The sequence below is a fragment of the Dasypus novemcinctus genome, chromosome 9, assembly GCF_030445035.2.
Source record: "Dasypus novemcinctus isolate mDasNov1 chromosome 9, mDasNov1.1.hap2, whole genome shotgun sequence".
Lineage (NCBI taxonomy): Eukaryota > Metazoa > Chordata > Mammalia > Cingulata > Dasypodidae > Dasypus > Dasypus novemcinctus.
The window spans coordinates 64,662,985-64,679,959 of NC_080681.1; the positions used below are offsets into that span (position 1 = coordinate 64,662,985).

Consider the following 16,975-nt stretch of genomic DNA (forward strand, 5'->3'; position numbering starts at 1 on the left):
TTTGAATTTGTTGGATTTTTGTTTTAATTTTTTTTTCCACAGAGAGCCAGATTTCTGCTTCTCTTGAAAAACAGGAATTGCCAGCCCCATTGAGCCAGTGTGCTCCCGAGGTGATAATTGGCTGGTGCAGCACAGCAGCTGTCCAGTTCGATTGTCACTCAACTACCCAGCTCAACACATCCTTCACCAGATTTGAGTCATTCATTTCCAATACCTGCCTGACCCCTGTAGTTACTTGAATTTTTAATCTATAGTTTATGGTTTTAGCTTTTCTCTGTTATACTCCCTACAAACACATCTAGGCCAAAGTCCCAGTTAATCTTATATCCAAATTAGATATTTCAATGTGGAAGCATAAAATATAGACCATTAACTCAGCCACTTGAGAAAGGAGAATGAAAATAAGTCCAGATGCAATTTTATAACCAGTACAGATGAAGATGATCAGGTTTAGGTCTTTGTGTTATAACCGTTTCCTGATAAAAATACTGGACTTCATTGCCCATGCAGAAATCTAGCATTTCATTTGACCTCTGGGGAGATATTGGGCTTTAGAGTTTATCTAATTTAAAGAAACACTATCCTGCCACTGCCTCAGCCCAATATCATTCCCACTAGGCTCTACAACTTCCTAGTTGGCTCATCATCATGAAAATATTGACACACACTCACTTGTATAACTCAATGACTGGTTTTGCCACATCCTTGTATTGTCTTAGTCTGGCAGCAACTGCTTTGGGTTTATCATCCTCCTGCTGGACTAACGGTTCACCAGTGATGTCATCAATCCCCTAGAAGTACCAGCAAAACAAGTTAATATGGCCAACAGCTGGGCCATTCTAAAAGTAAAAACTTGCCTGTGCAAAGTCATCTGTACACCTCTGATTCTTACATGTAATGAGCTATGCCTGCATGACAACGGTAACAGTGAGGGTAGTTGGGAAAAAAGTAGTATTCCTAGTGTGTTAACCTTCTCTCATGGGAGATGATATTAAATCTCTATTAACTACTCAGATTTTTCCAAACATGTTCCAGTGCCATTGATAAACGGTACTTTCAATTCACAGTTTAACATTCAGTGCATCCTCTTTGAACAACAAACAACCTTTAAATAATTTTACTCTGGCCCTCTACATATTCCTGAAAAGTTCATATTCACAAACTGCCTTGTTTTCTAAAACCTTAGTTCTTAATATGGAAAATAAAATGTCTCAAAGAATCAACTCAGTTTACTTAGGGAATACATTAACCTAGGAGAAGACCTTGCAGTCTCATCTCTCTGCCAGCTTTCATATTATCAGTTAGCTTCTCTGAGATTTTGATCAGTAATTAATATTACTGATCAAAAAACTGTATCATATCTATAGAAGGCATGACTCAAATATTCATATAACAGGGACAAACAATCTGAGAATTGAAAAAGTACAATTTCATGAACTGATTTTCATTGTATTTTAACTTCTTCAGGTTCCATATCCACCTACAAATAATAAGAGGGACACATCAGAATTTTTCCCTATCAAGTCTACAGTTATTACTCATCAAGGGTGAAAGACAGTCAAAAAAAATAAATCTGTCAAAAGGCAGGCTTTGGAAGAATCTAAAGGCTCAGGCAATTCAATTGGATAATCAGAAATTAGCTATAAATTTGAAATGCCCTAAAATTCCATTACAGCTCAGGGCCCTGGGTGCATAACTTACACTTAGAAGTTACTTGTGAGCCATTTAATTATCACATGTATATTCCATGGTTGTGAGCTACTGTGATACCAAAGGAGCTATAAATCACCTACATTCCCATCTCCTTTATTTTATGTAGAAACACAAAGCTCGGAAGTCATTTCCAGGACTTCACAGCACCAGAAAATAGAAAACTGCTTCCAGAAAGAGCAGAATGATGCTAGGGGAGCCCACCACAGTTGCTGATAGAGTTGGCCTAACCAGCAATTTCATTGCTGTCTTTGTAAGTATCACTATAATTGCAGGTATCCTTTTCAGGAAACCCAGGCTTTGGAAAGCAACTCAGTATGAAAGCTTCCCAAATTTTATAAGAATCAGCAGGTTTGGAGAGACCCAAAATGTGAATCATTTGTGTTGGACGTCAATGTTCCCAACACTGAACCCCATTTTTCAAAATCTTCTTTTTCTCTCTGACCGTTTTCTTTTCTTATCCTAGCTTCTTGGGATGGAAAGGAGGAAGGGATCCAATAAAGGAATTCCAGAACTGCATACATTTTAAAAAGACCACGGAAGGAGACCAATACTTGACCCAAATCAACAGTTCTCATTGGGACTTCACTAACTGTATGATATCCAGGAGTTGGGAAGGTGTCCTTAGCCCCTTGAAGTTGTTTTCTGTGGTAATTACTCATTTTATCTATATTACAGTCTAATCTTTTCCACAAAGACTAAACCAGTAAAAGACATTCAACACCCATTCCACATGTGGATAATAAGTAATACTATCTACTATCCAATAACTGGATTTAAGAATGATCAAATTGAACTAATTCTTATCTTTATCAGAAAGAACAGTAACACTTTAAATGAATCTGTTAAAGTTTCTTAATACATATATCTTTACACAAATTTAATTTTAGGTAATTGTATAGATATTATATTTTGAACTTCCTTTTAAGGACAATCTTTTTATTACTTTTTAGTACTTTAGGCCTACCATTCCTTTACTTGCCTCCACACCCCAATCAATGCTGATTCCAGTCCTTTATCTAGTCCTAACCTCAGCCATTGTACCAGCCATATATATATATACCTGTGCATTATATATGTACTACATATAAAAAAGTGTGGTGCTGAAGCTCAAACAAAATCCTGATGATTAAGATCTGTGGGGGAAGTGGACTTGGCCCAATGGATAGGGCGTCTGCCTATCACATGGGAGGTCCGCAGTTCAAACCCGGGGTCTCCTTGACCCATGTGGAGCTGGCCCATGCGCAGTGCTGATGCGCACAAGGAGTGCCCTGCCACGCAGGGGTGTCCCCCGCGTAGGGGAGCCCCACGCGCAAGGTGTGTGTCCTGTTAAGGAGAGCCGCCCAGCGCAAAATAAAGTGCAGCCTGCCCAAGAATGGCGCTGCACACATGCAGAGCTGACACAGCAAGATGATGCAACAAAAAGAAACATTGATTCCTGGTGCTGCTGATAAGGATAGAAGCGGTCACAGAAGAACACACAGTGAATGGACACAGAAAGCAGAAAACAGGGGTAGGGGGGTTGCGGGGGGAAGGGGAGAGAAATTTTAAAAAAAAGAAATCAATGTAATAAAAAAAAAAAAAAGATCACTGGGCCCTTGGTTTTGATCATATGGAAGATCCGAAATACATGTATATAAAATGTAATTAAGGATATTAATTTCAATTTTTAAGCCATGATTCTGTGATTTGTAAAAAAAGTAGCTATACAATTTAGTTTACAATAGCAGCCCTTGAGCTACTCCAAAATATATAAACAGTAATAAGCACTGTAGTTTTATATATATGTGCAAAATATATATACATACATACTAGTTTCTTATATCATCTATGACATTTTTAAAGCTGTATATTATTTTTGATGTGCTTGCTTTTAACATGCTAAAAGTAATATTAATCAGTAAAAAAAAGTGTAGTGCTAATTCATTCTTTTTACTAACTACATAACATTTCAAGAGGCAGGTCATCTCAAATTTATTTAACCATCCTATATAGATAAACATTCATTTTGCTTTATTTCTCTTTTCTTTTTTTACCACTGCAAACTGAAATAAGCACCACTGCATACATGACTTTAACAACTAGTGCCTTACATCTTCATAGGTTATCCCAAAATCCAAAAGTGGATTGAATGAAACATTTATTTAAAACTTTGGATATATGTTAAGATTTCTTTTTAAAAATAACTACTAATAATTTATGTAACAAAGATAAGCATACCATTTTTCTCAGATCTCCACCAGCAATAGATGTTAAATATTTTAAATTTTGCCCTATTCAATGTATCCAAAGTGATACCCTATTTTTACTGATTTGTATTCTCTGACTGCAAGCGAATTTTAGCATTTTTAAAATGTTTGTTGATCATGTAGATATGCTCTTTTTTGAATAGCCTATTTACACACTTCACCCATTTTTTACCAAAAATGTCTGCCTTTTTCTTGTTAATTTGTGAAAGCACTTAGTATATTCTTACGTGTACATGAGGTGGATTGAAGTCCAGGTTATATACCCTCCCACTAGGAGGGTGAATCCAACGTCGGCTGAGACGATCTTTGAGTGTTTCAAATGGAATATTCAAACTGATCACTAGATCCAGGTCACAGATTTTGTCCAGCGCTTCAGCCTGTACTAATGTCCTAGGAAAACCTAAATGCCAAAAACAAAACAAGTCAAATGTAAGATATTTGCCAGATTCAATTAGTCCTTGAAATATTTTCACTGACAGAATAATCAAATTTGTATTTATACTACCCAAAAAGGAACTTTAACCAGGGATTTATACGTAGCTCCATAAAATTAATATTAGAAGAAGGAAATTTGCTACTTTATAACTTTGCTCTGGTATTTAGAAGTGAATAAAATTCAAATGGATTAAGGAGTCACAGGATAAAATTAGAAGGTGCTCTAAACTAAAAATTACTAGACAGCCTGGGCTTTATTCCTGTGTGACCTTAGACATACCTCTTCTACAACACCTCTTCTGTTAAAGAAGTGAACAGATGAAATTTTGTCCTGTGTGCTTTTAGCTCTAACAGTTAACAAGTATATCATTCTCGAGTTATCACAAAAAATCATATACATATATTTTAGAGCTTAATCAGTTAGAAGCCTTCACCCAGACCTTCACCCAAGTCTGCAGTCTCAACCAAGGTGCCAGAAGTCTTATCTCAAAAAGAACTAGTGCTTGTAAAACTATTTGGACATAGCAAAACTGGAAAATCCCCCAGTTTTCTAAATGTGGAAGAAGAAACAAGAAAAAAATTGGGGCTCATGGTTATATCTTCCATTTTTTCTTTAAGCATATATTCTCTGTGACCTCAGCAGTTAGGTGATACCAAATTACAGTTTTTTCCAGGGATTGACCTACTTTAAATTTAACTCCAAGGCTGGGGTGGGACTGCATAGTAGTATATCTCTTTTCTAGATAAATCATTTCAATTTGCATACTCTGTTGAAAACCTTACTACAGCTAATTCACTTTTTAAAAAATGTTCTTTAAATCCTAGTTAGCTAAAAGAGGCAGGGAGATGGAAAGATGGGAGGAAATTTCGTATAATGGGAGGTGCAACATTCGGAAGAGAAACTCTGAAGTCACTTCAGATAAGGACACCCGTCTACTCTTTCATCACTGATAAGTATCAAGATGACAACTTAAAAATGGGTCTTTTTGGTCCTAAAATGGTTAACATCCAAAGAACTCCTTTCCCTACTACAGGATGTCAGTTGTTTAAACATGACATGCTGCAGCCTGCATTGAAATTTCAAGGTGGGGTGAATGCCTAACTGATATGAATACGTGTTGAGTTAAATATGACAAAATCCACCAGGGACTGACTCTATGCCTCTGTTTCATGTACCTGTTGCTTGCCAACCACTGATGAACATGCTCTCCAATGCGTCCTTAAATGCCTTCCTTATTCTTGCATGTTGCTGAGCACAGGCTCCTTTCCACAAGCTCCTCATCGATTATCTTTCCCACAGAAAAGCAGGTCCCTGGCACCTCACCTCTCCAAACAGCAGGACTGTGGACAAGGTCACTGGTGAGATTCCTGATCCTGGGTCTTTTATGTGTCCCAGTAACCCAACTCACTTGTTGCCATGCTGTCACCTCTGGGCTGCACGCAACACACCGTTTTCCTTATCTGTACCTCCCTAACTGAGCCTTCTTTTTTCCAGTTCTCAGACAGCGTGCTTCCCAAAAGACAACTTTGGCATCATAAACTTGCTTTTAATATTGCTTTTTGAAGGCCCTATTAGTGCATTTAAAGTACCAAGGATACCTCTGCCTCTTTCTGCAGAGCTCTGAATATCTGACTCCTTATAATGTGGGCTGAAAGCTTTTATGTAAACTCTTCAGGGAAGCTTCTTGGACTAGGATATTTTAAGTAGCCCCATTCTCCTCCCATTACCTATCTTAGATCCATTTTATTTTCTATTGTTTACTACTATGAATCATTTCTTAGTATTTATATATATTAATTTTCTATCCCCACCTCACTCCCTGAGAAAAGTGACTTTGTCTTGATCATTGCTATATCCTTTTGTTCCAAAAAAATGACATAGACAAGTAATTTAGTCTATGGCTTTACAGTTATTTCTAAAGTTTATCCATGATGAGCTTAACTATGCTTTGCATCTAAGGTTGCAAGTTCCATCAGAAATCATCCATTCCCTATAAATATAAAAACCCAAGTGTGATCTGTGCACCAATGTTGATCTGTGTTAAAGTAAGTATAGAATTGAGAAAAAGCACTTAGGAAAAATAAAACTGGACTGTGCAGATAGTTTGAGAAGTACTACTCTAAGCCTTCCCCAATAAACTTGGAGCTTATTTCCCAATATATCCAAAAAGAGAAGTTATCACTCAGATTCCTACCTGACATTGGAGTAAATGAAAGGTCAAATAAGATCTGCCTAAGATCAAGTACACAGTTTGAGCACCCAAGGTTTATACTTATATGGTAGTGATACTTGGCACACATTGGGCAAACAACCGTAACACATGAGTTGCTGTCTCTTAGGGTTTACATTCAGTAACTGTTCTTATTTAACCAGACTGTCTTATTTTTTTTCCATGGCTGGGGCTGCTCAGACTCCCTGGTTCCAGGAGGCACTGTGTCCTCATGGGAGATCAGAGCCCAGTGCTAGACATCACAAGGACCCCAGTCTGCCTTGTTTTAAAACTCCACTTGGTGTCTGTGAAATTATGTCTCTTGTGGGCTCTGTAAATTCGGTGGGCAATCTTCTTTCTAATATGGGGTGGCTCAATTGTTTTAGTAACAGTTCATTAAGCAACTTCTCATTTGATTAAGTTTAAAAAAAAAAACAAAACTGAATTTTAGAATTGGGACCCCAAATATACCAGCTCACAGGGGGATGCCAGCTGGGTTGCCAAGATCTGAACCAATTCAACCTATGGTGGCGGTGCCTAAAGAGAGTCCATATAAAGCCATGCCTCTTTTATATTTCCCACCATCCCTTCTAAATACTATATACACCTTTCTCTGAGAGATGTACTCCACCAGTCCTCTTCTCTACGCCCTCACCCAACAGCTCACTACAGACCAGACTTAGGAAGTTAAGAGACGGAGACAGCACTCTGCTCCCTGGTGCTGTGCTAAATCCATTATTCAACACTCCAGCCTAATTTTCCCTACACTGTGCCACAGAATCTAGCCTAGAAGATGAGCTCCCTAAGATGGGGGTTTAGGATATGCCTTACTTCCCTGCTATCTCCTGGCACTGTGCCGGCACATCCTATGCTGAAATTCCAGCCATCAGCTATCCGCAGAAGGGCACGCTCTCAATGCTGCGTTGAGTCCTGCCTTTCCGAGTAACTTCACTCTTCACTAAAGTCTCAACATGACAGGGTGATAAGGATGCCTGTAGCTAAGCAACAGAGATCATCTTTTTTTTTTTTATTTCTCTCCCCCTCCTTGCCCCCCACCTCAGTTGTCTGCTCTCTGTGTGTCCATTCGCTGTGTGTTCTGTGTCCGCTTGTATTCTTGTCAGTGGCACCAGGAATCTGTGTCTCTTTTTGTTGCATCATCTTGCTGCATCAGTTCTCCACATGTGCAGCGCCATTCCTGGGCAGACTGCGCTTTTTTCACGCTGGGCGGTTCTCCTTAAGGGGCGCACTCCTTGCGCGTGGGGCTCCCCTAAGTGGGGGACACCCCTGCGTGGCACAGCACTCATGGCACGCATCAGCACTGCACATGGGCCAGCTCATCACACAGGTCAGGAGGCCCGGGGTTTAAACCTTGGACCTCCCATGTGGTAGGTGGACGCCCTGTCTGTTGGGCCAAATCGGCTTCCCTGAGATCATCTTTATACTTGTTCCCTACACCCCTGGTAACATCAAGGAAGGGCCATTTCTAAAGCAGTAGTTTTCCAAAATAACTCTGATTAGAATAAAGGAAATGTATTTTTTAACTCATCCTTTTTAAACTTCTATTTTGGAGGGTACATTTTACAGGTGACTATTTGTAACACTGCAGGTATATAATTTATACATAGACAAATATATATAAAATTAATATGTAAATTCAACTTTTTTACTAAGTGTGCATAAAGAATTTTAGAGATCTGTGTTCACAGATCCCTTCCCTGTGTTCTAGCATCACTTGCAGCTACCCTGACGAGAAAACATTGTTTAGTCGTTGGCAAGAGGCTGAGAGCTAAAAAAGAAAGATAGGAAAGAATAAGATACTCTAGAAGGGAGCATAACATAAGTTCTTTCCACAAATAAAAGCTCCAACCTTATTGTCTAAAGTTTCCTTGTTTAATGAAGGTGCAAGCCAGCCTGCTCAGCTCCCCACAGCTGTTTCTGAACTCTGGGGCCCTCTGGAGGAATTGGTGGAAGATGCAACTGTGTATAGAATAAGCTCAACTCACTAGGACTAGACTTCAAAACTATGTCGGGTAGTGCCTAGGATTGGGTTCTCACATTTGGACCTGCTAACAACATAGAGAATAATCAATTTTGGTGGCTTAGAACTGAAGTCCTCTGTTAGGACAACAGCTCCTTATCAAGTCCTTCCATTTTCAAAATACTCTAAAATTTAAAAGACTATTAATAGGGGAAGAAAGGCAAAGTAGAAGAGGTATGTCTTAAGATGTTATTGTGGCGATGCAACCATTTCAATGGTTGTGAGTTAACAAGCACAGAAATAAGTCATCCCACAACTTTAAGGGTCTTCCACTTGATCTGGAACATCAAATCACGAGAGCGAAGAGTTAAAAGAAGAAAAAAAAAAAAAGGATCAAGGAAGCCCAGGACCCATTCCAGACTTCCTGGAGCAGAACATCTAGGAATGGGATCAGAACTAAGGCTCTCCAGATGATTTTAATATTTACCCTGATTTACACTGTAGATCCCCTCAGGGCCCACTGGATGGAACGTGAGAGAGTCTGGGCTATGATGTGGACCATTGACTATGGGGTGCAGTGATGCTCAGAGATGAACTTACCAGGTGCAATGGATGTATCACGATGATGGGAGAGAGTGTTGCTGTGGGGGGAGTGGGGGGCGGGGGCGGTGGGGTTGAATGGGACCTCATATATTTTTTTTAATGTAATTAAAAAATAAATAAATATTAAATAAATAAATAAATTCATTAGAGAAAAAAAAGAATATTTACCCTGATATAGAAGTACTGAACAGGTGTAAAAAATAATAAAAAAAGAACAACCAAACTTCTCAGAGACAGCAAAACCTGAAGTAAAATACTCAGTAAGTACTTGTTATATGTCCCCAATTTTCTGGGGACTCTACTTCTAAATGCTTCTAAGAAAGCCACTCTGAAGAATAAGTCACTTTTACCTCAGGTCATGGAAAAGAGAAGAATGAGAAGGTCGGTCCCAAACAAAGGAAAATCTTTCCATCTTCCTTAAGCTAACTCAAGACCTATTTAGGCCATTCCTGTCCAGAGAAGCTCAAGTATTTGTCAGTGTCTTATTACCAAAGAAAGTGGTATGACAGGGGAGAAAACATGGTGTATTAGCGAGAACACTGGACCAGGAGTCAAAAATCTGGGTTCCAGCTGCTGTTTCAAAAGAGAGGAAAGCAGACATAAGCCACAAGCCCTGAGGAATCAGTATAAAATATTAGTTATGGGCACAATCTTTGGAAAAAGACATATCTGGATTTCAATACCAGCTCTCACTCACAGCTGGGGGAAGTGTGACAAGTTTCATAACCTCTCTGATCTCAGTTTCTTCATATGTAAAACAAGGGTAATGCCTATTGCATGGGGCAGTTTTGAGGATTAAAAGAGACAATCTCTGGTGGCGGACTTGGCCCAGTGGTTAGGGCATCCGTCTACCACATGGGAGGCCCACGGTTCAAACCCTGGGCCTCCTTGACCCATGTGGAACTGGCCCTACGCGCAAGGAGTGTGCCCCATAAGGAACGCCACCCAGCGCGAAAGAAAGTGCAGCCTGCCCAGGAATGGTGCCGCACACACGGAGAGCTGACACAACAACATGACGCAACAAAAAGAAACACAATTCCCACGCCGCTGACAACAACAGAAGTGGACAAAGAAGACGCAGCAAATAGACACAGAGAACAGACAACCAGGGTGGGGGGAAAGGGAGAGAAATAAAATAAATAAATCTTAAAAAAAAAAAAAAAAAGAGGCGATCCTGTAAAATATTTAAGATGCGAAGTGTTAGGAACATAGTCAGCACCCAATAAACAGTTGCTGTTGCTCCTGGTGGAGCTTTCCTAGGAGCTCAGCTGGTTCTCAAGCCAAACAAAAGGTAGCAGGGTAACACATTATACTGAGTAGAACAAAGTTGATTTATAAATGGGATCATGGCTGAAAGGGGTAGTCTAGGGATATAAGTGTCAATTGAAAGAAAGCTTGAGAATAATCTAGGGACTGAGTAACAGTGAACCCAGAGGTGGATGAAGATTCTGGTTAATAGAGCAAATACAAAAATATTCTTCTATGAACTAGCACAAACATACATCACTACTATAAGGTGGTAAGAGTATGAAGATGCATAGGGAAAACACAATTAGTGTAACTTATGGACTACAGTTAACATCAATATTGTAATAGTCTTACATCAATGTCAAAGAAGGGACTGTGTTAAAAATAGGGGGTATTGTGGCAGTTTGATATTTTTAACGATCCAAAAAGAAATACTGATTATGTTTGTAAACTGATCTGTTCCTTTGGACTAGAGATACCCTCAGATCATACTGAATTCAGAAAACCGACAAGGCAGAGGCGACAGAGTTTTTGAATCCTGGAGCCCCGGGGAAGTAAATACACATAGAAGCAGATACATGAGGAAAGAGAGAAGGCTCCATTACACAGCAGAGGTCCCAGGAAGAGAGAGAAATCATTGGCCTGATAGTCTACAGCTCATCTTGTGGAGAGAACAGAGTAGCTGAGCCCGGAGAGAAACAAGTTGAAACAAGGCCATGGAGAGAGAGGAGACTTATCCCAGCCCACAGTTGATACTGGAAGAAACTGAGACTATGGAGCCTTAAGAGGAAGTGGAAGCCTGAACTCTTGCAAACATCGGCAGCCATCTTGCTCCAACACATAGCAACAGACTTTGGCAAGGGATCTTACACTTTACGGCCTGATAACTTTAAGCTTCAACCCCAAATAAATAGCTTTTATGAAAGTTGAGAGATTTCTGGTACTTTGCATCAGCACCCCTTTGGCTGACTAATACAGGTATGGAAAAATTACAGTAAATGTACTCTATATACCAGTTAGTGGTAATAGTCTGATGATGTTCTCTCATAATCTGTAACAAATGTTCCAAAACAATGTAAGGTACTGGCGAAGGGGCATTATACGGGAATTCTACATATTGTACAAGGCTGTTTTTAAGTTCACAACTTTTCTAATAATTTATATATATATTTTAAAAATTAAATTTAAAAAGACAACAGGGAAGAAAGTTTCCCATCTACTAACTCATCATATATTTTTTTAAGATTTATTTTATTTATTTGTCCCCCACCCCCTCGTTGTTCATCTTCCTTGTTTCTTTAGGAGGTACCAGGAACCAAACCCTGGACCTCCAAGTAGGAGGAAGGCACCTAACTGCTTGAGCCACCTCTGTTCCTGCTTTCATTGTGTCTCTCATTATGTTTTTCTTCTTGTGTCAGCCTGCCATGCCTGCTCATTGCACTAGCCTGCTGTCTTCTTTAGGAGGCACTGGAAACCAAACCAGGGACCTCCCATATGGTAAGCAGGAGCTCAATCACTTAAGCCACATCCACTTCCCAACTCACCATATTAATTCCTTTCCCTGAGATTTTCTAAGAGCTTTGGTTGTCCTTGGTGCTCCGCACTGCTCTCTACCACTATTACAGTGCAGCAACTCTAGTCATTAGTCACCCAGACTCCACATTCTGGTCTCCACCCACTCACAAGGGAGCTCAAGCAGGCACAGCATATTTGCTACTTCCAAAAGCTTCCCACTCTATGGTTTTCTGTTTTCCCCTTTCATTACCTACCTTTTGTTTAAATAGTAAAGCTCTTAAAATCTGCTTTCCTGATTCCGTTCAATACTTTATCAAGATGAGATTAACTTGGGTTACAGAGTGGTAAATTCTGCACAAAGACTCATTCTTAAGCTACTGATAGTAAAAGTGTACCTTGAGGCAGCAAGATAACACAACTTCCAAAGAACTAAATCCACATGCAGGCTGTACTAACTATAATACAGAATCCAAATCAAGAAAGGCTATAAATTTGATGTATTTTCTATTAGTGAGGACTCCATTTCTAGAAGTATTCACAAGACAAAGTAAACCTGCTGTTGAAGAAGCTGTACTAGATGACTTCCAAGTCCACGACTCAATAACGATCAACAAATATAGCCTTTATGTTTCCTACATACTTAGCCTATTATTTACAAAGCACTTATATAAATTTGTTTCTTTTATCTTCACATCAACCTATAAGATGGGCAAGTGCAGGAATTATTACCCTCAGCTAAATATAAATAGATAGTACATTTGGGCTCAATGAGGGTCAACAGCAGAACTTTGGACTTATTATCATCTCTAGACTTCTACTTAAGTTTCTTCCTATTTCTACTATCCTCTTTTTTCAGCAGCATAAATATCAATTACTTGGGAAGTGGACTGGGCCCAATGGATAGGGCATCTGCCAACCACATGGGAAGTCTGAGGTTCAAACCCCAGGCCTCCTTGACCCATGTGTAGCTGGCCCACGCGCAGTGCTGATGCACGCAAGGAGTGCCCTCCCTGCGTAGGGGAGCCCCACGCACGAGGAGTGTGCCCCGTAAGGAGAGCTGCCCAGCGCAAAAGAAAGTATAGCCTGCCCAAGAATGGCGCTGCACACACAGAGAGCTGACACAACGAGATGATGCAATGAAAAGAAACACAGATTCCCAGTGCCACTGATAAGGCTAGAAGTGGTCACAGAAGAATACACAGCAAATAGACAGAGAAAGCAGACAACTGGGAGGCGGGGGGGGGGGGGGGGGGGGGTGCACGGGGAAGGGGAGAGAAATAAATAAAAAATAAATCTTTTAAAAAAAATCAATTACTTAAATTATCCTAATACATCACCCCATCTGTCTTTTTTCCCCAAAAAGGAGCATCATGGTGGCATTCTCATCCTACCACCGTAATGCTATTTGTTGGTATAGCATCCCTGATGTGCTAAATATATTATTCATACACAAAAAAGCCAAAATTTTACAGGAGCCCATTTGGGGCCCTGCTACCCCTCTTGCCTTGTCTTCCTATCCATCACTCTACACCAGCCACACTGGCATCCTTCATGTTTTCAACCAGACAGGTGTGTTCCCACCTTAGGACATTGATAGTTCATGTCAGCTCCACTTGGAATTCTCTTACTCCAGATATCCACATATGGCCTCAGCTTCTACAAGTCTCGGCACAAATCATGCCTTGTCTGTGGGGATTTCTCTAGCCATCCTGTTAAACTGCACTTCCACCCTACCCCTAACACCCCCACCCGTTTATTTTTCTCCAGAGTATTCATCAGCATTTACTGTATAGTATATGATTTACTTTTACTTATGCAAGCTACATGAGAGCAGAACTTTCAAAAATCTTATTCACGGCTATATCCTTAGTGTCTAGAACACCTAGTAAGTGTTCAACAACTATTTGTTGAATGAATAGACATTCTCTCAAAAGTCACAATAACACTGGAAGGTAGGTGTCATCCCCATTTTAAAGGTGTTAAAACTGAGGCTCAGAGAAGTTAAGTAATTTTCCCATGACCATATATTTAATAAGTGAGGAACGTAGATTTGAATCAAGTGCTATTCAGAATCACACACTATGAACCACACCATGCTGTATTCCACCTGATGAAAAACTGCAGGCTGTGAGAAACCAATTCTCAAAGAAATGCCTGATCCAGATGTTTATAGCCTTCAGCTTACAAAATGACTAGAGAAATCCAAATCCCGCGAGATCTCAGGGATACTGCCTGATCCATGCTAGATTCTCTCACAATACACATACAATAAATGCTCTGCACATTGACATATTTCCTTTAACATATCTTGAGAGATTTTTTTCTCTATAGTACATGTTGCTGTCTCATTTGCCTGCCGCTGCAGAGTATTCCATAGTTTGGAAACACCATAATTTCACTAATCTCCTTCTAATGGATCTTTAAGTTGTTTGCAGTCACAATGCAATGGATATCACTGCACATGACTTGAAACACATAACTAGCAAAATACAGCTTAGCCTGGATTTGAGGTCCCACCATGCTACTAACTCATTTTGTGACCTTGGTTATCTAACTTTTCTGTGCCTATAGAAAGGGGGTGATAATAATACCTAACTCAAAATGTCTATGAGAGGACAAACACTCTGTAAATCCTAGAATGGGTAGTTGGGACAGGGATAAAGTGCATCGGTGAGGGTGGGGGATGAGGGCAAAGTGCCAATACTAGGAGAAAGTGAAGGCAGCATGTGATGACTGGAGATAAAAAGTCAAGAATGACATGAGGATAAAAATAGGTTTGAGCTTTTTATAAAAATGTAAAAGAGGCAATAATGGACAGGCAATATCACCACCATCACCCAACATCCCAAATGTTTCCATGTGGGAGGATGTTTCCTCAATAACAGAAAGGCAAGGAAGAAAGTAGCATCCTCAGGAGAGATCAATGTTTTTGGTTTTTTAAATGGCAGAAAGTAGAGAGAGCTTTCTGCAAAGACCTAGAAAGTGGTGTCTGTATGTGTGGGGCAGGGGGTTGAGGGGTGATGGGAAGAATTATAAGGAAGGAGGATTCCAGATGGTACCCATGCAGGAGTGGAGTTAAGGGGAAGGAGAGAGGAAGAGAATATAAAAGAAAGCAGGACATTGAGGGATGACCTACCTTTCACTACGTCCAAAGATCACAGAGATGAAGGCACAGTTGTAAGGATTTGACCTTGAATGCAAGATTTTGGCACGAGTCATTTGCACAAGAACAGCCTAACAGTACCAGGTAATGGCAGGTTACATCTCAGAGTGGACAGGGCTGTAAAGGAGGAGCAAGGACAGGCCTTGCTCAGAGCTTGTGTGGTGTCCTAGACTATGATGCAGTAACAAAGGTTCTGGAAGCTGAGCTGGAACTCCTACTGAAGTTTGGGGTACAGTGTCATAGGCTCTGGAAGGGGGGTCTTTGTCATTCTGGGTAGGCATAAGGGCAAAGGCTCTCCAAAGTGAGTAATAGTGTTTATCTCTCTGCAAGACTCTTAAAATAAGAATATTCTTTAGACTACAGATCCTAACTTCAAGTCTTTGGGCCATACAATATGGAATGGTATCCTAAATGATAAATTCTATAAGGTGGCATGACAGCTTTAGCACTTCTTAAATTGATTCACATCAGTGTCTCAAGCTAGGCTGAGCAAATCATCAATGTAATTCAAGTATAATTTTCACATCAATCAGTTGCCACCAACAGAATGTCAGATAAGGTGAAATCTGACCAGAACATTTTGAACCATTTTCATCAGACTGTTATCCAGCTAAACGTATTTTTTCAATGAACATATTGTCAAAAATGCACAGTAAAAAGACATAGGCTAGTTGAGACTTACTAAGCAAGACTGTCCCTGGATCGGTATATTTAGTTAACATTTGATATCTACTGAGCCAAGTTCTCTTCTAGAGCTCTACTCTTGATTTGAGATTCAATTCCCTGGTATTGTGAATTGTTAAGATATTGGCATGGAAAGAAAACAAATAATTAGCAGGTGTACAGTATGTTAAAACAGAAATTTTGTGAAAGAAAATCCATGTCTATAAATAAGAACAGTCATTCTGAATATAAAACCCGTGAAGTATTTAAGTACTAAAATATTATCTTCTCTTATTTAAGGGATTTAGACTAGGCAGGCTACTGATTACATTGGTGGGCCAAAAGAGAATATGCCATTCTAGCTGTGGGCATGTATTCCTCTTTAAACATGCTTGCATATAGCCTCTATTAAAACTGCAAGCTCCTTGAAGGCTGGAACTGTGTTTATTCCTGAAATGCCCAGCATACTGTCAGATTCTCTGTAGGCACTCCTTATTGACCAAAAGATGCACACTCAAATTTTGTCAATAGGTGGCAGCATTAATAATTTTTCCACTTGGAATAATACAAAGTTGTGGTATGTTTTATTTTTACTAAAAGTAATCCTTGAAGACATGTTTTCTGCATGACTAACCAGCAGTATTTCCGCCTCCTTAGTTAGCTAGCCTATTCCAGGTCAATTTCTTCCATTAATTGCTGAAGAAGATGGAAAACTCAATAATTAAAGTAAATTAAAAATCATAATTAAAGCACAGAAAGCTGGCTTTCCTCCCTTTGGCTATAGATATGGGCCTGTTCCAATGCTTGGTTTCTCATCAGGAATAAGGAATACCCACTACCTGCTTCCAAAATGCTTTATCCTTATCCCTCGTTCTCTAATAGTGCCTAGGAAAGCTCTTTGTCCTTTTCATTCAAATAGCCAATCCAAGTTAAAAGCTGAATTTTATGTAAATTTCTTCCAGAATCTGTCAAGTTATATCACTAATTATGGTGCCCAGAGCCCCTGGTGTTTTTTTTCAGACCCCCAAAAAAGATTCAGTAGATACAGTGAGATATTGCTAAATTCCTGACTGGTGTGTTCCCAGTCTTGCTGGCCATTTGGCCTTGGCACATGCTATCCCCAGTCATGCCAAGAGCCCGAGGGAGGGAATCTGAAGTAGGAGGTACACAGCAACAAGCTAAAGCAGTGGAGAGGAATAGA

General features: G+C 39.8%; 1 protein-coding gene and 1 non-coding gene across 4 annotated transcripts in view; both read right to left on the minus strand.

Moving 5' to 3' along the window:
• AK4 (adenylate kinase 4) overlaps positions 1–16,975 on the minus strand; it is a 75,004-nt gene that overhangs the window by 6,235 nt on the left and 51,794 nt on the right. For all 3 annotated transcript variants that reach the window (XM_058303438.1, XM_058303436.1, XM_058303435.1), the window contains 2 exons: positions 4,187–4,359; positions 673–791 (listed from right to left, as the gene is read on the minus strand). In XM_058303438.1, coding sequence (XP_058159421.1) covers positions 673–791; positions 4,187–4,359 — 292 coding nt within the window. The remainder of the gene's footprint in view (positions 1–672; positions 792–4,186; positions 4,360–16,975) is intronic.
• On the minus strand, positions 6,795–6,876 carry LOC111761986 (small nucleolar RNA SNORD88). The gene has a single exon (XR_002795206.1). It is a non-coding gene; the product is annotated as a small nucleolar RNA SNORD88 (small nucleolar RNA).